General features: G+C 37.3%; 1 protein-coding gene across 2 annotated transcripts in view; it reads right to left on the bottom strand.

The window, feature by feature from the left end:
- Positions 1-225: 225 nt before the first annotated feature.
- Positions 226-27101, bottom strand: part of SEC24D (SEC24 homolog D, COPII coat complex component) — a 108593-nt gene continuing 81717 nt past the window's right edge. For both annotated transcript variants that reach the window (XM_004479041.4, XM_004479040.3), the window contains exons 14-23: positions 24653-24769; positions 22222-22392; positions 19388-19484; positions 19110-19255; positions 18293-18431; positions 17426-17544; positions 10036-10215; positions 7323-7514; positions 4492-4581; positions 226-1038 (exon numbers count right to left, since the gene is read on the bottom strand). In XM_004479041.4, coding sequence (XP_004479098.2) covers positions 898-1038; positions 4492-4581; positions 7323-7514; positions 10036-10215; positions 17426-17544; positions 18293-18431; positions 19110-19255; positions 19388-19484; positions 22222-22392; positions 24653-24769 — 1392 coding nt within the window. In that variant the 3' untranslated portion in view covers positions 226-897. The remainder of the gene's footprint in view (positions 1039-4491; positions 4582-7322; positions 7515-10035; positions 10216-17425; positions 17545-18292; positions 18432-19109; positions 19256-19387; positions 19485-22221; positions 22393-24652; positions 24770-27101) is intronic.

The raw sequence follows: 27101 nt of genomic DNA, 5'->3' as shown, positions 1-27101 counted from the left end.
CCTATTTATCTTGCCCACAAGGACACAGAGAACTTTTAAATGCTTTTCTCAACTATACTGTAATATTTCCTTGATTTACTTATTACCTAACACCACTCCTCAAAGAGATTTTTCTTTTCCTGATTTGTTCTTAGTGAACACATCCAAACAACTTTTGCCAAGACAATGAATATTACTCATTTCTTTTGAAATCTGAAAATACATTTAAAATGAATACGCTAAGAGTATATGAAGCGATTTATTGATACTGGTTAAGATCCATTATATACAGGTAGAAACTGTCAAATTGTACAAAGAACCATTAAGAATATTGATAAAGACAGTTGTATAGACAAACAACTGAAAAAGTTTTAACATACATAATTATGGGGGGGGGGGAAGAAGTAGAACAGAAATTGTTCTACCAGATAGATTCAAAGGTTATTAAAAGTCTGCTTTGCAAACCTTAAGTTGAAAAAGTGTGTTCAATGGGGTTACATGGTTTTAAAAAATTAGGAATAATGTAAAGGTTTTTTTTTCCTCTCACAGCAAACAGGAGAGAAACCAAGATAATTTTTACCTCAAATCTATACATTTTGAAAAATAATTTATATGTCTAGCATAAAGAAAATTGAGAATGTTTACAGTCTGTAAACTATAACTTTCATGAATTGCAAACTATATCTGTTTTAAAAGTTAAAAATTGTGCAATCAGAAATAGACTGTTCCCTTTAAGACACAATTGTATCTTCATTGGCTTTATACCTGAGCACCAAAGCTGAAGTTCTAAATGCCATCTTGGAAAGCTATTCTGAAAATGAACAAATCAAAACTAACTCTGTTATCATCTGGAGAATTAGGCACCAAGAAGGATATTATCTCCTTAGAAATGCAACATCAACAACAGAGTAAGTTCAATTAATTGAGCAGCTGACAGATCTCCTTGTGAACACAACACAGGAAATCCACATATGAGGAGCCTCCATAAAGTCCTTTGTCTTCTACCAGGAACTGTCGGAAAACCATTTCTGGCTGCTCTCGCTGCTTTACTACTGTGAGCTGGGGGAAAAAAAACCAAGAAGATATAGATGGTTATAAAAGTTTTTTAATATGAATCAAGTTTGTGTGCTCCATTCCACCAAAAACAGACTGTCCATTATGTTAGAGGCTATGGAAGATGACAATGACCCCTAAATCAAAAAGCCCATAACATACAATTGTTAAGTGGCAAAATTAAAACATGAGCAAATTGCTAAGGAAAAGGCTCACAACTGTAGAGATTATCATCTGAGCTTTAGAGGAGAGATGGGATTTCCCTAAGAATTAGGGGTTAGAGAACATCCTATATAGGGATACCATGGACCAAAAACACAGACATGGCGTGTTTATTATTAGATGTGTTTCTAAAAGGCATTAGGGAGTTAAGGACAAATTACCATAACAATGAGTTTAGGCTTTGTAGGTGTGGTAGACTGAATCATGTACCCAACACAGACATGTTCTTAATCTTCATCTGCATTCCATGGATGTAAAACCATTTGTAAATAGGACCTTTTGAAGATGTTATTTTTACTTAAGGTGTGGCCAACTGATTGAGAGTCTAAGTCTTAATCTTTATTACTGGAGGCCTTGGAAAGAGAAAGACACAGAAGCCAGAAGTCAGAGAAGGCCAGAGAGGAAGTACAAGCTGGAAGTCAGTAGCACCGGAAGAGGAGACCCAAAGAGAGTGATCACTAGGGCCAGGGAGCAGAGATGCAAGCCAAGGAACCCCAAGGACAGTGGAAAGCCAGCATCAGAATGCTACAGACTTCTGGAGAAAGCCAGCCTGTCGAGACCTCGATTTTGGACTCACAGCCTCTGAAACTGTCAGTCAGTAATTTCTTGTCATTTAAACCAACCCACTGTGTGGTATTTGTCATACAGCCTGGCAAACTAAGACAGGAAATGCCACCCAGTGAAGGTGCAGAAGAATGAAGAGAGAGAGTTAACGGGCAGCAGTAAGTAAAAGACATTAGCGAGATGAGGGAAACTAGATAGGAAGCTGTTGGAATTGTCTAGGTGGGAGATGGTCAGTGTCAGAATTAGGGCAGAGGTGGTGGAAAGAGGGAGTAGATTTCAAACATTACAGAAGTACAATGCATAAGGGAGAAAGTGATTCTCTAGGGCTGTGCTACCCATGACTGTAGCCACCAGTCACATATGGCTATTGAGCACTTGAAATATGGCTAGTCTGAATTGAGATGTGTTGCAAAGTACACAATGGATTTCTAAGACTTCATGTGAAAAAAGAAAATGTAAAACAAAAAAAAAAATCTCAATAATTGTCTATACTGATTGATTACATGTGGAAATGATAAGATTTTGGATATATTAGGTTAAACAGAATATATTAAAATGAAATTTTTACTTTTTAAATATGAAAATGTAAAATTATATATGTAGCTCATGCTATTGGACAGTGCTGCTCTAGGGGAAAGAGACCTATGGTGTAGAATCCCAGAAGAGGGCAGTTTTGTCACAAACATTTTGAGCCCTTCTATCCACCCCTTTACTCTTGTTTGAGGAAGTTGGAGTAGATGATCTGATTGGTCAGAATTTCATATTTATTGGACCACAAGTGGGGTTATTTGAGCCTCACGTGCAAGGCAATGCTTCACATATAATGAAGAGGAATCAGGGCATTCCCTCTACTTCTGGCAAAACCACCGTACTTTTGCTTTATAAGCTTTTAAGTTACCAAGTAGAATAATTGTGTCACCACAGCTTGTTTTCTTCCTTATTATATTTTGATCTGGGCCATAGGCTGATATCTGTAAACTTCTGCTGATTTCATAAAAATAAAACTTTAATAACAGTATTTGTTATTGCTACTACTATAGTTTAGCTAAAACTATGTGGATTTGGATGTTAGTGATGTCTTGGCTTTTAGATGTCTGGGAGGTGGCACTGGAACTCTGCACCAAACTCTGCAGTGTGTACAGGCAGGTACGCAGAAGCAAATTAGCCTCTTAATGGAAATTTCTTTAAGGAGTTTAAGATTTGCAGCCTGGTGAGCCTGAAGCCAAGGCTGTTTTCCTTTCTTTTCTTTTTAAATTTTATTGTGGTATTATGTGTGTATATATATATATATAACATAAAACTTCCCATCTTAACCATTTTTAAGTGTATAATTCTGTAATATTATTTACATACATAATGTTGTGCTACCTTCACCACCATCCACACCAAAACTTTTTCATCACCCAAACAGAAACAGTAACTATTAAGCATTAACTTCTCCTAGTCTCTGGTAACCTCTAGTCTACTTCAGTCTCTATGAATTTGCATTTTCTAAGTATTTCCTATAAGTGGAATCATATAATACTGTTTTTTGTGTGCCTGGTTTATTTTACTTAACTGTTTTCAAGATCTATCTATATTGTCACATGTATCAGAAATGTCATTCCTTTTATGGCTGAATAATATTCCATTGTATGTTTTTATAACATTTATCTTTTTTTTTTCACCTCTTAGCTATTGTGAGTAATGCTGTTAATGGATTCTGTATCATTTTCCAGTATGATACAGAAAGTACAGTGGAAAAATCTGAGTCCCTGTTCAATTCTTTTGGTATATACATGTAAGTAGAACTGCTGGGTCATAACTTTTTGAGGATCCACCAGACTGTTTCCCACAGAGGCTGTATAACTTTACAATCTCACCAGCAATGCATGAGGGTTCCAAAATTCTCCACATCTTCACCAACATTTATTTTCCATTTTTTAAATAACAGATGTGCTAGTAAGTGGTATCTCATTGTGGTTGTGATTTTCCATTTCTCTAGTGGCTAATGATGTTGAGCAAGGCTGTTTCTTTTTATTTATGCTTTATCCACCTTCTCCCAGATGCCCTACAGCCCTGCTCTTGTCCATAAAGAGCAACTGTAATGTGGCCTGGCCCCAGTGATTCAACTCAGGCTGGGACTAGACAGAATGGAAAATAGTGAAGAGAAGAATCTTAGGCTCCAGTTTCTTCAGAATTTAATTTCTCTATGGCAATTAATGAGAGGAAGTTCATATTGCTATTTGTGCAGTATCATTTCTATTGCTGCCACATACTTCGGTTATTTTTTTGGTTTTCCTATGGTGCTCACTGTATAACCTCCTCTGATATAATGTGTCTGGTCATAATCTGAGATGGGAAATAGAAAAGGGAGTGTAGTTCAGCCTCAGGAGAAAGTAAGGTAAAGCAATTAATGTCCTACTCTACCACGGGTCTCCACAGACAGAAGGTGAACTGCCCACCACTTTTCCAGCATGATACAGAAAGTACAGTGGCAAGTCTTAGGGAAGGGGATTCCTGGAAGTGGTGGTGGGCAGCTGTGACACACCTGTAGTCTCCTCAAGGGGCACACCCACATGGATAAGATTAGAGGCAAAAATACTGGACTGGATTGGAGACATGCATTTGAAAGGCTTTTAATGAAATGAAAAAGCACTGTGAGGAAAGGAAAAAACAACATCTCATTCTTACCTTCATTGAATATGGCCTCTTCTGTTGCATAATATTCATTATCATTCTGAGTTTTTCAGAGTATGGACTTCCCACCTCAGGCAGTAATGTCTGCATTTAAGAAAATCTAAGTTTGTTACAGTACAACTTATAACATTTAGAGAGAAGCAGCAATATGAGATTATTAGAATGTTAAAAGATCACTCTAAAACCATATTCTATTGGCTTCATTCGTTTACCTGAAAACCAAAAATGTGAAAAAAATGCACTTAAAAGTACTGATTCTTATTTGGCATAAATATCTATCAGTGAACCAGTTAGCTCTGCATTCTTTTTTCAGCTTAAAACTCTTGTTTATTGTCTTTTTTAAAAAAGATACAGAGATCACACGAAATGTTACGTTAAAAAACATAAGAAATTCCAATATACCCTACTCCCTACCCCTTCCATATACTGAATTTACAAGGAGAATGTGGCCCCAAATTTCACCTTAACCTGGTTAAGGTCTACAAAAGATAATCCAAATGCACAGGCCTCCAAGGAATGTGAAGTTCAGGACTCAGATTTCTTCCATCAAGGAGTAAAATGTTAATGATTACTTCCCAGCAAGAAGACCCTAAGAGCCAATACATCATCTGTCAATTAGCTTCAGAAAAGGTGAGGTAGAAAGTTTCATCCTGAAGCCAAAACTCTCAGGAAAAAGTTATGGCCCATATTTTTCACAGAAGTTGTAAGAAAAATAGGAAATTCAACATAAATATTCACACTCATTCCATATGTATATTCTTCGAGATTAAGGCAGACTTTCAGTCAATAAATAATATAAAATAAGTATACTCCATGTACATGTTTCAAAGTGCCCATTGTCTCTAAAATTTAAGAAATGGCCAACATTTGTTTTTTTCTTTTGTTTATTTTTGAATACAGTTTAAAAGAGATATACTGGGAAGCAGACTTGGCCCAGTAGTTAGGGTGTCCATCTACCACATGGGAGGTCCGCGGTTCAAACCCCGGGCCTCCTTGACCTGTGTAGAGCTGGCCCATGTGCAGTGCTGATGCCCGCAAGGAGTGCCCTGCCATGCAGGGGTGTCCCCCGAGTAGGGGAGCCCCACGCGCAAGGAATGCGCCCCATAAGGAGAGCCGCCCAGCGCGAAAGAAAGTGCAGCCTGCCCAGGAATGGTGCCGCACACACGGAGAGCTGACACAGCAAGCTGATGCAACAACAACAACAAAAAGAGAAACAGATTCCTGTACCTCTGACAACAACAGAAGTGGACAGAAAGAAGAACACGCAGCAAATGGACACAGAACAGACAACTGGGGTGGAGGGGGTGGGGAGAGAAATAAATAAATGATAGATAGATAGATAGATAGATAGATAGATAGATGATAGATGATAGATAGATATAGATATAGATAGATAGATAGATAGATAGATAGATTAGATAGATAGATAGATAGATAGATAGATAGATAGATAGAGAGATAGAGAGATAGAGAGATAGAGAGATAGATAGATAGATAGATAGATAGATAGATAGATAGATAGATAGATAGATAGATATACTGATCTACACACAAACCTACCAAACTGCTGCTTTGTGGTAGAGAGATTTTGGCTATTTCAAATGTACACTCCATTCAGTTAATATGTGCTTAAGATTTATTATGTCAATCCATAAGATGAGGTTTTCCTAAATTTTATGAAAACATTCAACAGACTCATAGTTCTTTGCACAATGAATTTTTTTTTTAGTTTAAAAAAATTGCATTCCTAATCATACCTTAATTTCAATGGTTTACAGCCATGTATTTCTAGTCTATTAATCTTAAAACTAGTCTCTGAATGGAATATCGTTGCTTTGTATACTTTTTAATTCCATTAAAAATATATTGTTAATATTCATAGTGGATATGCAGCTATCTAAACTGACCACCTATCTATGTAGGCATGAATTTTAATCCTGCCCCTTCCTCCAAGATCTTGCTTATATATCTTTAAATTGTACCAGAAATTGGGGGATCCACTAGCCTTAAGCCATCTTGCCATAGCACAGTGAGGCATCAGGGCCCAAACTTTATCTGCTGAGATCTATATATGGATTCATAAGGAATCCACCATCAAGCAGAGTAAGGCTATAACCTTCACAGCAATGAGGCTCATACAACAATGGTCTGCATATAAGGTTTGCAATAAATACTGACTCTCAAATTCTAATTAATGGCTCTTTTTTGTTCAGAAACCGTAAAAATAAAGTCACTTGTATTCACCTCAACATTGAAATCCACAATCTTTTTTGTTATGATTACAACAGAAGAGTTCAACCTGTTCTGGTGGGATTATTATTTTTAACATTAATCTGACTTAGTTTTAGTAGAACACCTGTGAAAGATTTTGGCATATTCTCCTGAGTGTGCAGTTCAGCACCAGGAATGAACTCAGAGGATAAGCTTTTGGAGACGCACCAGAATTTAGCTCTCTTCCACTTAGCTACCTGAATGAACTTTCTCAATTGATTTTCATCTATAAAATGTTAACAATATCCATATCACTGATTTGTTGGGAGAATGAAATGAAATTGTGTTGCTGAACAGTTTACATGCAGTGACTGGCACAGAGTAAATGACTGTGACTTGTTAGCAATTTCTATTCAAGTCCGATGGTTCTTTGATAACACTTTATACAAATAACATTATGCCACTTACTGGTATTCACCAAACATGAAATACTCTCCTTCTTACATAGAGCTACATGCTTTATTGTTTTTCTTCTTTGTAATATAATTACAAAAAGCATTTAAGAATTTACATTTTGTATATTACCACAAGAAAAATGAAAAAAAGATCCTTACCATATCCGTGTTGATATGTGCAAAAGATGGCACATTAAATATCCCTTGGATCAGTTCAGTTGGGCTACTTACTCCCAACCATAAGAACATGTTTAGACCATTAGCCAATAGGAATATTCCTTCTTCTGAAAGACGGGACTCAGAGCAACGAACGGCAGCAGGGAATGTTGCACTCTTGATGTCCATCATGTGCTGTGTAGGCAAAGATGAGAGAGTTAGAAATTCCTTCCTTCTCTTTCCTTCTCTCTCCCTTTATAATTTTTCCTGCCTGCCTGCCCACCTCTCACCTTCCCTCCCTCCCTTCCTTGCTTGGCATAGCTAATGAGTACTTACTATGTCAGAGGCATTTTTCTAATATTAAACAATAATCCCTGCCTTGTGTAGCTTATTTTTTATTTTTTAGGGAAGGGAAAGGGAGACAACATGTAAGCAAAATATATAGAATTTTAAAGGGTTTTAAGTGCTATGAAGTGAAACTGGAGATGGGACAGGCATTTTCGTGGTGGTGGCAGTGGTAGTACTGGTGGTGCTGGGGGCACAATTTAAAATCAGGTACTCAAGAAAATTTCGTTGAAAGGGTAACTTCTGAGTAAAGACCTGAGGAGAAGAGTGAAGGAGTCACGAGGATATCTGGAGGAAGAACCTTCCAGATGGGGGAAAGGGCTAGTTAGCACAAAGGTCCCAAGACAAGAGCCTCTCTGGGGTTTTTAAGATCAGCAAGGACTGGAGTAAGAAAGGAGTGTGTAACACAAGCATGAAGTTAGACACAAGGGACGGCATGGTAATATAGACCATACTGGGCTGAGGTGGTAGGTGAGAGCAGGAATACTTGTTAGGAGGCTAATGCAATAGTCCAGGGGAGAAATGATTATGCTTCATTCTGGGTGGTGACAGAAGAGGGTGTGAGAAATTATCAGACTGTGTATTCTGGAAAGGAGAGCTGCCATATTTGCTGACAGATGAGATGTAGTGAATGAGAGAAAGAAGCAAGTCAAGATGACTTTGATAATTTGGCGTGAAAACCTGGAAGGAGAGGAAGTGATAAATGGAGATGGAAAAGACTGCAGAAGAAGCAGGCTCAGAAGGTAAGATCAGGGACTTGGTTTAAGATGCCCAGTGCAAATCCAAGGAGAGATGCTCAGTAGACCACAGGAACAAAAAAATATATGCAGAGTTCAGGGTGACAGTAGGCCTGGAGATATGAATGTGGGAGCTGTCAGTCTACAAATGGCATTTAAAGCCATAAGAACAGATGAGAGCCCCAAGGTACTGAGTATAGTTAGAACAGAGAATCTACAGAGGGACTGAGCCCAGGACATGCCAACAAGGTGAACAGGATAAACTGACAAAGGTGGCAGGAGGAGTGGCCAGTGAGGTAGGAGGGAAGCCAGGAGACACCACGTGAAGGTGCTTTAAGAGGCAGTGGTCAACTGTGTCAGATGCTGCTGACGAGTCAAAAAAGAAAATGACTGAGAACTGCCCAATTGGATTCAGCAACATCTTGGTTACAGGAGATCTTAACAAAAGAATTTAGTGGAGTGATGTTCTTGTTCCTTATAGCCCATTTCTCTCTCTGATTTTTAGGCTTTTGGGAATCCTATCTAGCTGAAAATCCATCCGTTGTAATAATTTACATTCATATTGTTTGAAAGAATTAACAGCTCTTTTTTATTTCTTACCCAATTTAACAGTGATTGCACTGTTACAATCAGAGCCCAAGAAAGAGTATGAACACGGGTTAGAAATAAGCTGATTAGCCTTTGCTTTTCCCTCAGACAAGAGCCTATTCAGAGTGCAGGGGCATCCAGATATGAAGGACTGATTTTAAAAAGTAGAATACTTTAGCCACATGTATGTTCTTTGAGGGCAAAGGCAATTAGGGCCCCCAGGTATCTTCAAATATATGTTGATTTGAAAACCCCTGATTGCTTTTGGGCAAGGTTAATCACAACCATTCTGCTTAAATGTGGTGACAGACATTCATACAATATCTAAAAATAGATAAATCAGGGAAGCGGATGTGGCTCAATCGATTGGGCTCTCGCCTGCCCAATCGCCTGCAGCTTGGGAAGGCAAGCTGGTCCGCACCCAGGAAGAGCTGACAGCCCACGTCCACGGAGAGCTCCTGGCCCATGCCTGCGGAGAGCTGGCACAGCAAGATGACACAACAAAGGGAGACAAGCAGACACAGAAAAACACACAGCAAATGGACACAGAGAACAGACAACAAGCAAGCGACAAGGGGATAAATTTAAAAATTTTTTAATAAATAAAATCTTAAAAAAAAACAAAACAAATAATTCATGTGAACAAAGAGATCCCATACACAGATAAGTTGCCTTTAATGTTAGGTGGTAGATTTCTTGAAAAATTGAATTTTAGCTTGCTTCACCTGTTAACTGACTTTTCAATCCACCTATCAAATGAAGATCACCCATTTGGGAATGAGAAAAGAAAAGCAATCATCTGAATAATTCAGTAAACCAGGATCCCTGAATTTCTCCCTCCCACCATACTGAGCACATGCTGATGTGCATATGCAACTTATTCAAAGAGCCTCTGCTCTAATTCCCACACCACACATTTTGAAGGCATTCATGACTTAAAATTTCTTCTTAAGAACAAAAATGTTTCAGACATAACATATAGAAAAGCACAAAATATGATTCCATTCCAGACTCTTCCAGCAAATGCATCCCCACAGCATGCTTACAATTGGCAGGAGCTGTGGGTAGAAGAAAAGCTGGGAGTCAGCCACGCCCATGGTCATGACCAGCTGTCTCTGGTAGGCCCGTTCATCTGTGGGGATCTCTGGTCTGCTGAGCAGCACACAGTTTTTTAACAAACAATTCATATACACCGGCAATACTTTCATGGCATCTGGTAGAATAAGCTGGGGGAAAAAAAGGCATTTGTTTTATATTAATGACCTTTACTGAGAAAACACTGGGCTTTATCTGTAAGATACAAACATTGTTTGCCTTTGAGATTTTTGGTATTCCAAAAATCTTACCTGGGATTAAATGGTATCCCAGGTAAGGCACCTAGAGCAGAGTAAGTGGCACATATTAGGTGTTGAAAGAAGAGCAGTTGTTTTCATTCTATTTAAGGCTACGGCCACCTGGCAGAGTGGTTTATGGCACAGCCTAAGGCCAGACTACCTAGAGTGGAACCCTGGTTCTGCCTCTTACAGGGGTGTGGCTTTGGGCAAATTACTTAACCTCTCTTGTCCTCAGTTTTCTTATCTGAACATGGAATAATAGTAAATCCACTTCATAATCATGGTGTTGTTTTGAAGATTAAATGATTATTAATTTGTAAAGCATTTAAAATAGTGTCTAGCACATACTGCTCACCATGGACATGCTTATTAAAAAAAGTAAATTAAATGATTTCCTAACCTGTATTTACAACTTCCATCCCTTGAGTTTAAGAACATGAGATACCTCTTCCTTTATATTCTTCTGGCATCATATGGTTAGTCACAAATTCATCACTTATTGATTGCCACTGTGTAACAGGTTCTATACAAAATGTCAAGGACATAAGGAGGACTGAGGCATAAACCATGTCTCGAGATGCTTAAAGCCCATTGAGGAGAACAGACAGATGAACAGATAAATAAGGAGTTTGTAGTATTATATATACAAACTAAAACAGATAAATGCCTTAAGAATTTAGGTATGCCACTACTGAATGGCAATATGCAAAATCAAACTCCTACATTACCACGAACTTGTTCCTTCATGTTTCCTATTTTACATATTAGAATTACCAGATGAGATTTCATTTATTTCTTAACCCTCAATTAGCAAATGAATTCTTTTAATTCTACTTTATAATCCATCTGTACCTTCTTTTCTATCCCCACTTTCACTTATGTGATCTCACTCTATCTCAGAGTATACATACTATAACATGATGCCACAAATAATAGCACAAGGCTGCAATTCTAGAAACATACAATTTTATTGATTAAAAAAAAATTATATAATGGCTTGTATTGTTTAACTTTTTCCCAACTCAGTTTCACAAGAATGGCTAATCAAGTTTGATCTGAGTTTCATTTCCTTCCATTTAGCAGCAGGTCAATGAATATTCAAACGAAAAAACATAGGAAATAATGATAATTTTCAAACTGATTAATTGAAATATCTGGTTATAAATTCATGAAATCTTTTTTGCTTTCTATATTAATGGTAAAAAAAGAAAATCTACTTATCAGAATACATTCTGAAAAGAAAATTTCCCCTAGGGTTCTGTTATGATTTATTCTTCAGTCTAAATCTCTTTACATCTTGGGCTTTTCTCAAGATCTATTAAGTAAGGAATGTGTAAAACAGATTGAACTTTCTAACTGGTTCAGGCAAACGTATTTCAGAATGATTCTACTTTGCAGGGTTTTTTTCTCTTAACTTCTAATAACTTTCAAAGAACCAAGACAGCTAAATATATATTTCCTGAAAGAAGTAAAATATCTTTATCTTCTTCTTGCCATTTTTTTCTCTAGTTTTCATTTGACAACTCTGGGTACTGGATTACTTTCTCAAACAAAGAAAATTATGATAAAAAGATGTAGGAATGAGATCTTGGTCATCTTCCAGAAACATGTGGCCTCAATACTTTCTGGGTTAGTTACAAGTTAGACATCTTATATATTATTATGGATTAATAATATATATTCCCATGTAGAAACATGTGCATACAATTTTCTAACACCACTTTGCAATTTCACTGATTGCTTCTCTTTTATCAGGTCATATTAAGACAGTTTAGAAATCTGTTGTCTTAAATACCACAAAGGGGCTGAGCTTGGCTCATGATGATGCCATCAGGATTACAAAGTCTGATTAGAAGAGGCTGGATTATAGGGGGTAAAAGGTAGAAAACAGAGGAGATAACTAAGAAGGAGAACTGATGATGATGGAAAAAAAGGTGCAAAAGACTGAAAGAAGACTAGCAAACAGTCTTATTCAATGTTTTCAAGGCAGAGAAGAAAATGGCAAGATTGCCACTAAAAAAAACCTTTCTCTCACACCTCTCCAATTGCCTCTATAAATAACTAAATTATTCTTGGGAAGAAAGGGTGTGGATGTGGAAGGAGTGGAAATCAATATAAGTCCAGTTAGATTCTGAATTCTTTTCTTTGTGCTTTGAAATAACAGCAGTAATGAATTAAAAAAACAATTACTCTGCTGCTGAAGTTATTTGACTTGCCATTTGAAGTCACTGTATACCATTTGATATAATATATTTAAGCTCAGAAGAGTGAATTATTAGAGAGACTTGATAGAGAGAATCTACCTTCTTATATTACCTTAAAAATTTATATACCATTGTTTCTAGTTAGATGTCTTAACATAGCATCTCTCAGACAAGCCATGGAGTGAGTGCCTTCTTAAATTTTGTGCTTGCTGTAAGCACTTCTCTTGCCACAAACCAGTTCCCACCCTCACCATTCATCAAAAGCAGTTCTACTAAGATCAAGAATCATATATTTCAAGTATGCAGCTCTGTAATGGTTTTTCTTGGATCAAGGAAACTTTGGGTTCTATAGTCAAATAGATTTCCTTTAGGAATTCCTCCAAAGATATTATTTCTTACAAGTAAACTGTGGGATGTCATTTATTTTGAAATTACATTCTCTGTAGAGATCCCGAAGCCTAGCTCTTCTATGTTTTTACTTAAGGATATATTTTACTATATTATTGTTACTAACAATATTCTGTTCTTTATATTTTACAGACTCTGTAGTGGATAATCATTGGGTATCTAAGTTATATCATTTATTTAAGGCATTATATCTTTGATTTGAAGGTATACTTTTGAAAAGACTTTAAGTGATGCACTTGAAATTTGCTAATGGAGAAAGAAAAATATCATAAAAAGAATGAAATAATCCCTAACAGAGTTTTCAGAGAAAATGTGGCAACATGTTTTTAACCCAGAAATAAATTTTTAAAGAGGATGATTTAGTAGTAGAGACAAAGCTTTTAACTTTTAAACCAAAAGGAATGGACAGGTTTGAAGTTTTTTCCCCCTTAAACATGTAACAGATTTGTTTTTAACTTAAGGTCTTTGAATCCAATCTGTTTAACATTGGCAACTAAACTTTCTGAGAGCACCTTAACTGTACCTGTTCCCCTTCAATTACTCCTTATGAAGTGTGAGATACTCCAGAGACAGCATACTATTGTTCCCAGAGCTCTAAGACAAATTAGTAAAACTGGGGTTTAAAGTTTTGTGATTGAACTATATCCAAGCTAGACTCCAGGTGTATCTGACGAGCTTTGTAAAAACTAAACAAGTACATTTTGTGATATAGTTCTGATATTTTGAGTTCAGTAAAGTGGTAAGTCTTATGAATAATTGAGAGGACTGAATACTAAAAGATTCAGGAGTTGCTTCATGTGATTATCAACACAGGAGATAAAAGAATGGATGACCACAACTTTTATCACTTGGACAGCATGGAAAAGAATTTTTATGAAAAAGACCTAGCAAATAAATATGCCTATTTTATTTTCCTTCCTAACCCAGAAAAGTATTTGGTCCCTAAATTTATTTGCATTATTTTTGCTGCTGAAGACTTACTTTTTGGTGGGGTTTCAGATGTCCTTTCAGTACCCACTTTTAAAAAATCTTTTTATTTGGAAATATTTTCAAACTTATAGGACAGTTATAAAAACAATTTAAACCCCATACAGAGAACTGAAACATACCCTACCCCCTCAGATACAAAAAGCCATCAATTTTAATATTTTGCCACATTTGTGTATCATTCTATTATCAATCTATCAGTAAGCCCGTCTATTTATCAATCAATTTTCTGAACACTTGAGTATAGGTTGTATATACTAAGTTCCTTGAACACAATACTGCCATGTTCATTTTCTAATAGGGATATTTATTTATATAACCATTTCAAGTGCAGTTACCAAGTTCAATAAATTTAACATTAAAAAAAGAAATTTAGCATTGATATAAAGCTCATTGTCTATATTCAAATGCTTTTCAATGTCACAAAAATGTCTTTTTATGCCTTTTCTCTTCCATTATTAGATCCCGTCCAGGATCATGTATTTCATTTAATTGTCACTGTCTTTTCTGTTGTTTATTCTATTTTTCCTTAAATCGTGGGAACCTCTATATGACTAGCTTTTCCATTTCAACCACTCCCAAGCATACCATTCAGCAGCACCCTCACCACCTTCCACTACTAAAACTTCCCCATCTCCCAGAACAGAAACCCTACACATATTTATGCATGAACTCCCCCATTATCCCTGCACTCCACCCCTAACAACCTGTACTCTCATTTCTGTTTCTATAAGCTTGCATATTCTGTGATATTATCTTTGTAGTTACCATAGATCTTAAATTTAACATTCTCATTTGCTTAGATACCAACTTATCTTTAATGGTATACCCAAACTACATTCCTATACCTCTCTGTTCTTCCACCTTTATGTAGTTCTTATCCCAAATTGCATGCATATACATTATGATTCCAAAACCACTGATTTATCATTACATTTTATGCATTTGCCTTTTAGATTTATGTAGGAAGGTAAAAGGAGAGTTATAAACCAAAAATATGATAGCAGTGACATTTATATTTACCCATGTTGTTTTGCTAGTTTTCCTGGAGATGCTGATTTCTCATGTGGCTTTGATCTATTGTCTAGTGTCCTTTCCTTTCAACCTGCAGAAGTTTTTTTAGCATTCTTGTAGGGCTGGTCTTATGGTTACAAAGTTCCTCAGCATTTGGTTATCTGAGAATGCCTTAATCTCTCCCTCAGTTTTGAAAGACAGTTTTACCAGATAAAGAATTATTGGTTGACAACTGTTTTCTTTCAGCATTTTAAATATGTCATCCCCCTGCCATCTTGCCACCATGGTTTTCTGTGAGAAAGTAGCATTTAATCATATTGAAGCTTCCTTGTGTGTGACATACTGCTTCTCTCATATGGTTTTCAGCATAGTCTCTTACAGTTTGATTATAATGTATTATGGTGTAGGTCTATTTAGGTTTATCCTCTTTGGAGTTCGTTGAGCATCTTGGATGCATATGCACATGCCTTTTGTTAAATTTGGGAAGTTTTCAGCCATCATTTCTTTGAATATTCTCTATGCCTCTTTCTGTTTTCTTTCCTTCTGGGATTCCCAAAATGCATATATTGGTACTCTTGATGGTATCCCATAGATTTCTCAGACTCTATTTACTTTTCTTCATTCTTTCTTCTTTTGCTCCTCAGACTGGATAATTTCAATTGCCGTATCTTCAATTTCACTGATTGTTTTTTGCCAACTTCAATCTGCTATTGAATCCATCAGGAAATTTTAAATTCTGTTACTGTGGTCTTCACCTTTGTTTGGCTCCTTTTAGTGTTAGGGGGCAATACTAACATGGCCTGCCACTTTTTCCTGGGCCCCATAACTACATCCTATGCTCTGGACCAGGTGTGTCAGCCTGGCAAGGTAAAACAAATGCTAAGTAGATAAGGGGACTGGTAGTATATTCCTTCCTCTGTTGTCCTGACCATACATAAACATTCACTAGAACAGTCTGACTCTGGTGGGCCTGTTTTACGACATTCAGTTCACATCCCAATGGTATATCTGTCCTTAACGGGGAGGGAACAGGGTTCCTCTACTGTAACAGCACATGAAACACATGGGGTGGGTGCTATGCACAGAACATTTCCCTGTGTCAGCCATGGATTGAGACCCACTGGCTATGGGGAACTGACACCCGCTAGTGAAGCTGACCTTGCTCTGTCTTTTCTCTATTGAGTTAAACGTCCTTCCATCAAAGCTTGTGTCTCAAGCTTTTGCTGATAACCCCAACACCTGTACTGAAGTGTGTTGACATCTCTTTAGGTATGTCTCCTCCTGACACTTTTCATAATTTCCATTTCTCTACTGATATTTCCTTTGTGTTCATCTACTGTATTCCTGATTTCTTTAGTTATTTGCTCATATTTTCCTTTAGCTCTCTGAATATACTTTGTCTGGTTTGTCCCAGGTCTGGTCCTCCACACTGATGGTTTCTAAGGATTTTAATTTTCTCCTTTGCCTGGGCCATTACTTCCTATATTTTTGTATGTTTTGTAATCTTTTGTTTAATCCTGGGCATTTGGATATTTTAATTTATTATGATGGAAATTCTGAATCTGAGATATCTGTTCCTTAAGCTTGTATCTAAGCTTGTATGACAGAGCTTTCCTTGAATGCCAGGAAACAGGAAATGACAAAAAAAGAAGAAAAAAAAAAGAAGAAAGAAAAAAGGAGGAAAGGAGAAAAAGTGAACATCTTTCCTGGTCTTTGCAGATAGACCTGGGAGAGCACTCTCCTTCAGAGCTTATCCATACAATGATTTCACAGAATAGTTTCAGGTCAAGGTGTAGGGGCTGCCCTGGTATTTTCTTCGCATGCATCTTTCTTGGGTATGTGTGTGAATACCCTAGGAATTTCCCCATCTACATGAATACAAATGTCTGTTCTTCCCTAGGAAAGTTTCCTTATGGTCCCTTTTTCTTTTACAGAAGAGAGGCTAATGAGGCTTATTTAAAGGATCTGCTAAAATTTCAAATTCTTAGATGACAGCCTAGAGATAATTCCTTCAAAACTCTTCATATTAATAGTCTTAAAAATAAAGAAAATTCCAATATTTATATAAAAAATTATACTTATATTTATAAAAATGTCATTATTGTCATTAGCACATGTCAACTTTGTTGATATGCACACCTAAAAAGTATTTAAGCATACGTATTTCACAACAAAATGTCCATATTCATATGCAAAAGAAAGTCCTATTTATACTGTGACCCTTCTTACATATAGCATCCTTTTGTTTATACATATTGCAGTGACTATGAACACAATAAATGCACACGTTTTTTGGCTCAGGCATCTTTTAGAGCCATTAAGTTTTTTAATTTTAGCTGTAAAAATACCATAGCCCCCAAAAACCTGCATTCTCAAACTTCTTGGTTGTACGGTCTACTGTAGAGCATCGAAGTGCCTGAGCCTCACAATCCTTCAACAGGTAGTTGTTTGTACCACACTTTAAAATAGAAGTATAATAGATAGCTTACTTGGCTTGCTGCAGATGGACTTGCACAATTCTTTCGGTAACATGCCAGCATATGGGCAGTCTGATTAACCAGAATTTCCCGGATGACCTTCAAGGGCTGGTGTAGAACTGCTTTAAAAGCTATATCAACAAAACAATGAAAAGGGCATCAAAGTTGTAGCCCAGAAAATCATTCCTTAAAAAAATTTTTTAAAAACAACTTTTAAAAATGTTAAATTTATTTGCTAATTGTCTCTTCTTGAATAATTATTATGTTCTATCCAGTGGAGAACAAGAGCCTACCTACAACAATAGGCAGGTATTTGGCCTAGATTTTTCCTTAGACTATTAGAACTAGAACTCTACATACAGAGAAAAGAAAGGCCAGTTTGCCATCTTCTGATGCCCCGAATGCCGATAGGATGGGTGGCTGCTTCTTCTAAATCTTGCTGTTGAATCTCATGAGTAAAATTAAGGAAAATTCATCAGCCTTGGGGCCCATCCCATTTCATCCTTATGGTATGGATAAATGAGTTCAGTATGACATTTAGGGACAGTTTCTTTCCATTATCCCTATGAGCTAGAGGGCACATTCACAAATTATATTAAGAGTCTCTATCACCTAAATTTCAACTCATTTCCACACCCCACCACTTGGAAGAGCACTTTAAATAAATCTGTATAGTAGGGGCTTGAACTGAGTTATCCCATTATTAATCTAGAGTTAGAGAAGCTAACTATCCCCTGCCGCTCTTTATTTTTACAAGTTCTGAATTTATTCACCCAAAGTCTTGTGCCACCACAGTATTTTGCAGTTCCTGACTCAACTAACAAGTCTTGTCTGAATTACTAGCCAAGCATACCTACCAGAAGACAAGCAAAGAGTTACCTGACTTGGCAAAGAAGTTAATAAGGGCATCTGTCTCACAGCTCTTATAGAGATCACTTAATTGGGAGCTGCAGTTTAAACCAAGATTGTGAATTCGAAGTCGTCTTTGGCCACTGATGGTCGTGTAAAGCACGGCACACTGCAGGGCAACACAGAGGTCACAGGTTTTTCTGGTTAACATATCTTCCCAAGCCAGTTTGATCTTATTTGCATTTACAGAATAGTGTGCATAGCTAAAACACATCTAAATTTTTCCACAGATTTACCCCCATTATTGCTAAAGAGTAAACAACAAGTTAAGGGGAGAATAATGACCAATTCATACACTGGGTTTCTATGTAGCATTTTACTGGTAGTATCTGAACACTATGACCATTAGACATAATTTTTCATGTTTAAATTCAAAGTCTCCATGTCTTCTAATTAATCTTATTTGCTATAAAACCAAACCTTATTTCAACTTGATTATAATAAGATAAAGTGCTAAACGGTGTTTAACATATGATTGTGCAACAAATGAGTGAATTGGTGACTGAAGCCTGAAAGAATTAAACACTGCTGGAAAACTCTTTTACTGATGCCCAGGATACTGAACACAAGTTTACTGGGATCTTTCTCATGCAATAACATGTCATTGTTACTTCACATCAAGTAGCATATATGAATTAGAGTACTAAGAAACCACAGAACTGAGTTCCCTAATCTAATGACTTTTGCCTTTGGAGGAACAGAATTTTTTAAAATTTTTATTCTTTTTTTATGAAAAGACTAACATGTTTGATGGTATTTTAGTCTCCCTTCTGACCATTTATATCACCTGGATTAGGGCTCCACTGTCTTCACTGAGTTTGTCATCATGCTTGAACTCCACAGTTACTGCCTTGTCACAATCAATGGCTGCCATTTCTACGTCGGTTGTGTTGCTCATAAAAATTCCACCAAAGAAATCAGTGGCTCTGAAACCTAAGGATGAGGGGAAAAGGAAGTTTTGCTTTTCCTTATTTTACTGTTATTGTCTTTGTTGGCCTGTTATTAATTTGAAGAAGAAGCAATCATACAACAGAGACCTGAGAAAACAGTATATTTGATAATTACCTGTGCTGGTACGAACTCTCATAATAGCATCAAATCCTATTTTCTTTTCAATATCATATCTGAGGTCGTTCAAAAATTGTTGGCTATCCAAGTGCATCTAAAAAATAAAGCATGAACAATGACCACCAGATGGCAGTAAAAGCACTTAAAGTGGCAATTTCTTAAAAATCCTGATTTAGCATATGTGCGTATCTTTATTTGGTTAGAGAATACATGAGATCTTTCGACAGTGATTCTTAACTTTTCAAGTTAAATGCACATCTATTATTTTCTTTGACAACATTTGAATGGGAAGATCAGTTATCAGTTATTAATTTTATTTTGCAAATCGGGAAATTGAGACTGACTAAATGGGTTTAAGAGACAAGACTTAAGACTTAATGCATAACACCCATTTAAAGAGTTGGGGAAAGACCCTGAAGTTGGGGGTTGTACCAATTTCATCTGACCACATGGTGAAGCTAAGTGGGAAGACAGTTCAACACACAGTATTAGTGGAAATCCCTTCTCCCAGCCTTGTTAACTACTCTACTCTCACCATATTTGAGTCCTATTCACAATTTACAGTTCAGCAACTTGTGAATTGTGTGCACACTTGTGCACAGTACTGAGCTGCGTGCCCCAAGCAGACTGAGCACCAGTTTCTAAAGCTTCCCATCCAACCTGGTCAGTTAAGTCCTTTAGGAAACTCTTATCAATACTAGTAGAAAGATGAAAGAGGGACACAGATATGGCTCAAGTGAGTGGGCTCCCATCTACCACATAGGAGGTCCAGGATTCGATTCCTGGGGACTCCTAGTGAAAGCAAGCAGGCCCACGCAGTGAACTGGCCAGAGCAGAGAGCTGGCCCATGCGGAGAGCTGGTGCAGCAACATGACACAACAAAAAGACACGCAGAGAGGAAAGACAATATGAGATGCAGCAGACAAGGGAGCCAAGGTGGCACAAGAGACTGAGTGCCTCTCTCCCACTGCAGAAGGTCCCAGCATCAGTTCCCGGTGCTACCTAAAGAGAAGACAAGCAGACACAAAAGAACACACAGCGAATGGACACAGAAAGCAGCAAGTACAAAAACAATGGGGGGGGGGGGGGTGGAGGGAGCGAGGGAATAAATAAGTAAATAAATATAATAAAAAAAGAAAGAGAAGTAGACACACACATCCTTCCTCCTGGCCCTCTTCAAACTCACAGGAGAGAGAGAGACATTGTAGACCCAATGTTTATCATAATCTCTTTAGCTGTTCACATTCAATTGGATGCTTGCAAAGTTCTTGGTCACTGTGTTTATCATTTCCTCTCTACAAAAGCACGGAATAGAAGGTACTAATAAAATTTTTCTGTTTTAAATATAAGAAATGCTAGAGTGTTATTCAATGTTACAGAAAAGTGGAGCAATATGAGTAGTATCAGCTAAAATTAACACTCTTTATATAATACTTTGCTCCCTGCTTATATCTCAGAGGGCTTTCCTCCACTGCATTACAACAGTATTTCTTTTTTAGTAGCATATTGAAGGAATCAGTAATAATTATTGCTATGTTGAGGTATAAATAAATATCCTTTATTATATCAGAAATTACACAGGATTAGTACATAACTCAAAAACTTGTAAAAAGTAGGAAAAAAGCAATAAACCTGGATGGTTACATTACTGTGCATCTATGGTCTTTGAAGCTAAGTCACTTTAGGGCCAATGACCATGTGAATGCATGACTAAGGTTCTAGCAAGGCAGTATTACTCACATATGCCAGGGTATATCAATAAGGAATTTAAGATAAAAAGTCCTTTTTTAGGAAGTGAGAAATAAAGTTTATTTCTCTGTTTGGGAAAGGAGCTGAAATTGATCAGCACAGTAGGCTTTGTTGTGCTTTAATATCCAGAATTAGAATTCTATATGATTATTAAAAGCTAATTATCTAGAGTATGCCTTTTAAAGGCCTACTTTCATCCAGAAACCTTGGAAAGTGTTCTTATAACTTCTTCAATTTTACTTCATTTGCAATCTTCAGTCTTAACAAATCCTTTAACTAAATCTACAATGTAAGTATCTCCAGGTAATTAAAAATAATCTATGATAAATACAAATAAATGATGATACACATTTGTCATTTATGTTTGGGGTCACTTGTTCCCACTTCCAGTTTCCATGTAGAAGTATACCATATCCCCTCTCTGCTCCCCATTTCTAGGTGAGAAGAGGAGGCACTTATCTGTTTGGTAAGTTTGGAAAAAGGAGCTGGGCATGTATAGTTCAGCTCCCTCTGGGTCCTCATTTTGGGGATGCAGCTGCCTGCAGGAGGCAAACATTTTCTGCCCTGCAATAAGGTTTCAAGGGGCAATCCATAGGAGAAGCTTGTACTTGTGCCCACCCAATGCCTGGGTGTGTAAGTTTGACAAATTCAGGGGTGAGGCATTAGCAACACCACTAGCCCACAGACCTAGGTCCATAATAGTGCTGACATTTTGATCATTTCATATCAGTCTCTCCATTCAGGCTTGGAAGAGAGGGTGTAATGATTTGACCTCCCAAACCTCAATAACTGAAAAAAGTATTGAGTCACTTTTTAAAGCAACACCTTATAAATATTTTATATAAAATCTATTTCTCCATTACAGAAGTTTATACTGATATTTAACTCTGAGACAGAATGAGTTCAATCTATTGCCAAATACTTAGGGAGCCTGAAAGCAATAGCTTAGCCATCTATACGTTGTTTGCCACCTGCTCTTGGACATTTGTCAGTTGCTCACAAGGGAGCACAGCTTTCTTAACCTTTGAGCTAATCTCCAAAATTAATTAGAAAACCGAGGTGAACATACTGCTGGCATTTACCTGGAAATTGTTGTATTTGTAAATGGTTCCTCCGGTGAGCTGAGGAACGAGACCCAGAGAGGCCATGTCCACGTACTGACTGGGAAAGAGGAAGAGTGACACAGAGCAGCCGTGAGCCACACACTCCTTGGCCAGGGAGTCATAGACATTTGTTTGGGGCTGGAAAAGTAGCTGAAAGAAAAGATGCAAAAAAGGAAAAAAAGACAATCACAAAATGTCTTCAGTTTAACATTTACATTTCTATTGAGTTCTCATTGAATTTTTAAAATGAAAATACATATTGTCCAGATATCAAACTAGGCTGAAAAAATGGGCTGTGGTCATCATCAGTGCAGGAGCCATTTACTGAGTACCTAGTCCGTGCTCATCTCAAGTCATGTAAAAAATATCTGTACTCAAACGATTTTATTCTATCCTCAAGCATACCTATGAAAGTTGCTACTGCATTGTTACCCTCACAATACAGACCTAGATGAGGTTCAGAGAGGTCAGTAGTGTGTGTGTACAATGTCTTGTGGCCAATAGTTTGGTGTCTACTTCCATACTCAGCCTTCTCATGACTTTTTCTCCTCTGCTCAACTGTCAGAGGGTTTGAGCAAAGGCCTATGTCAAGGGTTGAATCATGATCCCCTGACAGACATGTTTAAGTCTTAGCTCCATCCTGTAGGTGTGACCCCAACTGTAAAGACCTTTAGGATGCTTTATTAGTTAAGGTATGGACTCATTAGTGAATGGGATCTTCAAAGATTCTTGAGATGAGCCCAAATTGAATCAGGATGGACCTTAATTCATATGGCTGAAATCCTTATACACAGAGGAAAATGGGCTCAATGTAAAGAAGCCAGAAGTCAGCAGAAGCCAGAAATCAGAGGAAACAAGAGAAGCAGACACAAGAGAGGGATACACATTTGTCATTTATGTTTGGGGTCACTTGTTCCCACTCCCAGTTTCCACGTAGAAGTATACCATATCCCCTCTCTGCTCCCCATTTCTAGGTGAGAAGAGGAGGCACTTATCTGTTTGGTAAGTTTGGAAAAAGGAGCTGGGCATGTATAGTTCAGCTCCCTCTGGGTCCTCATTTTGGGGATGCAGCTGCCTGCAGGAGGCAAACATTTTCTGCCCTGCAATAAGGTTTCAAGGGGCAATCCATAGGAGAAGCTTGTACTTGTGCCCACCCAATGCCTGGGTGTGTAAGTTTGACAAATTCAGGGGTGAGGCATTAGCAACACCACTAGCCCACAGGAGAGGGAGACTACCACGTAAGAGAGTAATGAGGGAACACTACTGACTCCAGGGGAGAGCAAGCCTTCCTAGTGCCATGATATTGGACTTCTAGCCTCCAAAACCATGAGTCAATAAATTCAGGTTCTTTAAGCCAAACCCATTGTGCAGTATTTGTCAGAGCAGGCACCTCTAGCTCTTGCATTAGGCCTCTGTCTCAAAGAAATGCTGTCATATGGTGCAGTCTACATTTTCCCTCTACTCTTTTTTTTAATCTTTTCCTAATTGTATTTTTTTGAAGATACTTAGATGACAAAAAATGTTACATTAAAAAATATAACAGGTACCCATATACCCCACACTCTACCCCATTCCACTCCTCCTACATCAACAACCTCTTTTATCATTTTGCCACATTCACTGCATTTGGTAAATACATTTTGGGACACTGCTGCACCGCATAGATAATTTTCCCTTTACTCTTACTCTTCTTTCTGCATTTCCCCCTACTTCCTCCATTTCTAGAACAGTCTTATCTAACATTCAATCTCTTCTACACAGATTACACATAAAGAAAGTTTGGGGATATAGTTTAATTGAGATAGTTTTAGACAGTTTTTTAGGAATATAATCTTTCTTAAATTACTTGAGATTCAAAATATTCCTATAATATACCAAGTCCTGGACTTATAAATTAGTTTTAGCAAAATACCCCCCTGACCCCATGCTTACATGAAGAACATATTTCCTCTTTTTTTAAACCCTTTTAATAACTGTCATATAGATGCATCTTAGTTTGCCAGAGCTACAATCACAAATACCACACAATGAGTTAACTTAAACAGCAAGTATTACCTCTTAGTTCTGAGGCTAAAAGACATCCAAAATCAAGATATTGGCAAGGCTCACCTTCTCCCCAAAGGCTGTGGTGTTCTGGTGCTGACTACCACCAACAACCTTGGGGTTCCATGGCATTTATCATTACCTCCCATTGCATGGTGGCATCCTCTCCTTTCTGACTTCATGATTTAGGGGTCCTCTTTTATAAGGCCTCCAGTAATCCAGATTAAGACACGCTCTCATTCAGCTGGGCCACACCTTAACTAAAAATAACATCTTCAAGAGGTCTTATTTATAATGAGTTCACACTCACAGGGAAATGTGTTTCATTCTACGGTAACACCTCAAAAGGCAATGACATATAAAGTACCTTCTCTTTGTCTGTATTGATCAATTTTTTGTCATCTCTGTTTTTGAGCTTCCCTGGTGCTTCCGCAGTTGGCAGGGAGGAATGGAAGATGAACAGCTTCCCAGGACAGTCTGCTGCCTAAAAAACCACAGAGAATGCCTTGGATGAGAAGGTTTTATGTTAAGGGAATTAAAAAATAACATACAAATTATTTTTACCTTTAATTTAACCTTTTATTGTTTTACCATCTTGCTAATGTATGAATATTAAAGTATAAAAGAATCATGTATATATACTTCATGCTTTAATGGCTTTTGAATTTACCTAGTTTTGAGTTTTATCATTCATTTAATTACTGCTCAAAAATTTTCCTGCTGTGACTAATCAAATAAATTATTTTATCTTAACAACAACAAAATAACCTAAAATCTAAACTCTTTCTATGAGTGCGGTAGTGTATTCATCTCATTTAATCTATGATAACCTTCATGTCATTGGGCAGGTACTATTCTCCCCATTTTATATATTGGGAAACTGAGGTTCACAGAGGATAAGTAATTTGCTTAAAGTCATTCAAATTGAAAGTGAAAATGCCAATGTTTAAAATATGGATCTGTTTATCATAATGCTTTAAAAAACTATTAAAAAAGACACGTCCCTGTGAAATTACTTTCTTGGTTAGCCCTCAGTAGTGCTTAAGGACCAGGTGAAACGTGTAATGCAAAACTAGATGTCAGAATTCCCAGGATCATGATGCGCTAGAAACTTATTTCAAGCCTTCAGTAAACATGGATTAAATCTAAAGTGGCCTTTCAAGGAAGAATGCACAAGAATGTAGTGGTATTTTGGCAACAGTAGACACCAGGGAACAGCTATTAAGCATGATGGCAAAAGGAAAAACATGTGTGACCAAAAGTATATATCTGTAGTCCCTGAGAAACAATAGAAAGATGACTTCAAGCTCCATGAAGTTCAATTCAGTATTCAGAATATAAAATCTTATCTAAGGAACTAAGAAGTAGCCTACCAAGCAGGATTTACAAATTAAGTATGATTCAACATATTAACACCATCTCAACCCCTGTCATCTTGTCTTTCTCCAAACCCCCCTGCACACTGCTGCCAGAACATGCTCCCTGAAATAAAGGCAATTGTTCTGATCATGTGGTTTTTCTCCTCAAGAATACTGAAGGCTTTCTATTGCAGGATAAAGTCTACATTCCTTTATCTGGACAGGAAGAAGTAAGATGAGTTTCTACCATCATTTGCTGAATTTATATCTGGGCTTGGCCCTTCTCAATTCTTTGAAGCAGGTATTACTGTTTGCATTTTTTAAGGATGGGAAAACTGAGGCTCAGGTCACAACTGTGCCACAGGTCACACAGTCAGTAAATGAAAGCTTCAAGGCCTTGTGAAATTCAGTCTGAATCTATCCAGTTTAATTTCCAATATTGTTCACCCCTGTCATTGCTTACACTGGAAACTCCAGCCACACAAGCTTCTTGCTTTCCCAGAACACACCAGGTGAACCTCTCTATGATCCAAAACGTCTTCAAAAATGAAGCCCAATATATTGCCAGGTTCCATTAACAGTAAAATGGAATATAGTGATGAGTTTAAAGGTTAGATACAGAATACATATTAATTTAGAAAAATTAAGGTAAAAATAAATTGGGTATCAAAAAATTTAAAAATGCAAAAGCTTTGTTTTTGATGTTTTGCCTTCCATTCACTGCAATAAGTGTTGCCCTGTATGCAAATTGGCAAGGCAACTTCTTCCATCTTTTCCTCAGTGTCTACATCCTTTCTTTTTCTTTTTCCAAATTATTAAGCTTATCTTCACAAAAGTTTTAGATCACAGTAATTCATAAATACAATATACAGTACTCCCACTTATCCAACATAAAACCCTTTTCCCTTCCACAGCAATAATCTTTTTACATGTTCATACTGTATTTATTGAAACTGATCTACAGATATTGAGACAATAGCTTTCAAACAAGGTAACATTTGGGTTTACATTGTGGTTTATATATTAGACTATAAAATTTTCTAAAGTTTTAGTTATCTTATGTTTTATTATGATTTACACTTTAGCCTATCAGCCCTTATACATTTTTGGTGTAATTTAACATGTCTTGTCCACAAGCCTCTCCTGTTACTTTTACTGGAACTGTAGTTGGTGCTGGGGTTTAATGTATACCCAGGGGACATGAATCTCTGGACTGACCATGTGATAACCAGGCCCTGGGCCCCTCAACAGACTTGCAGCTCCTACACTCTGGTTTATTGGACTTACCCAATCAGCTAACATGGAGGTAAAGAAGGTCAACCACCACACTGTGGAGCCAAGAGTGCCTACAGCTGAAAGCAGGAGAATTGCATCCAGCATCCATATGAAATCTAAGCCCCCTTTTGATATAGATGTGGAGTGGACACAGCCATTCTAGGGTCCACAGGATGGAGGAAT

Source organism: Dasypus novemcinctus, chromosome 1 (assembly GCF_030445035.2).
Source record: "Dasypus novemcinctus isolate mDasNov1 chromosome 1, mDasNov1.1.hap2, whole genome shotgun sequence".
NCBI classification, from domain to species: Eukaryota; Metazoa; Chordata; class Mammalia; order Cingulata; family Dasypodidae; genus Dasypus; species Dasypus novemcinctus.
The sequence above is the reverse complement of the archived record's forward strand: the minus strand, read 5'-3'. Positions and strand labels throughout refer to the sequence as shown.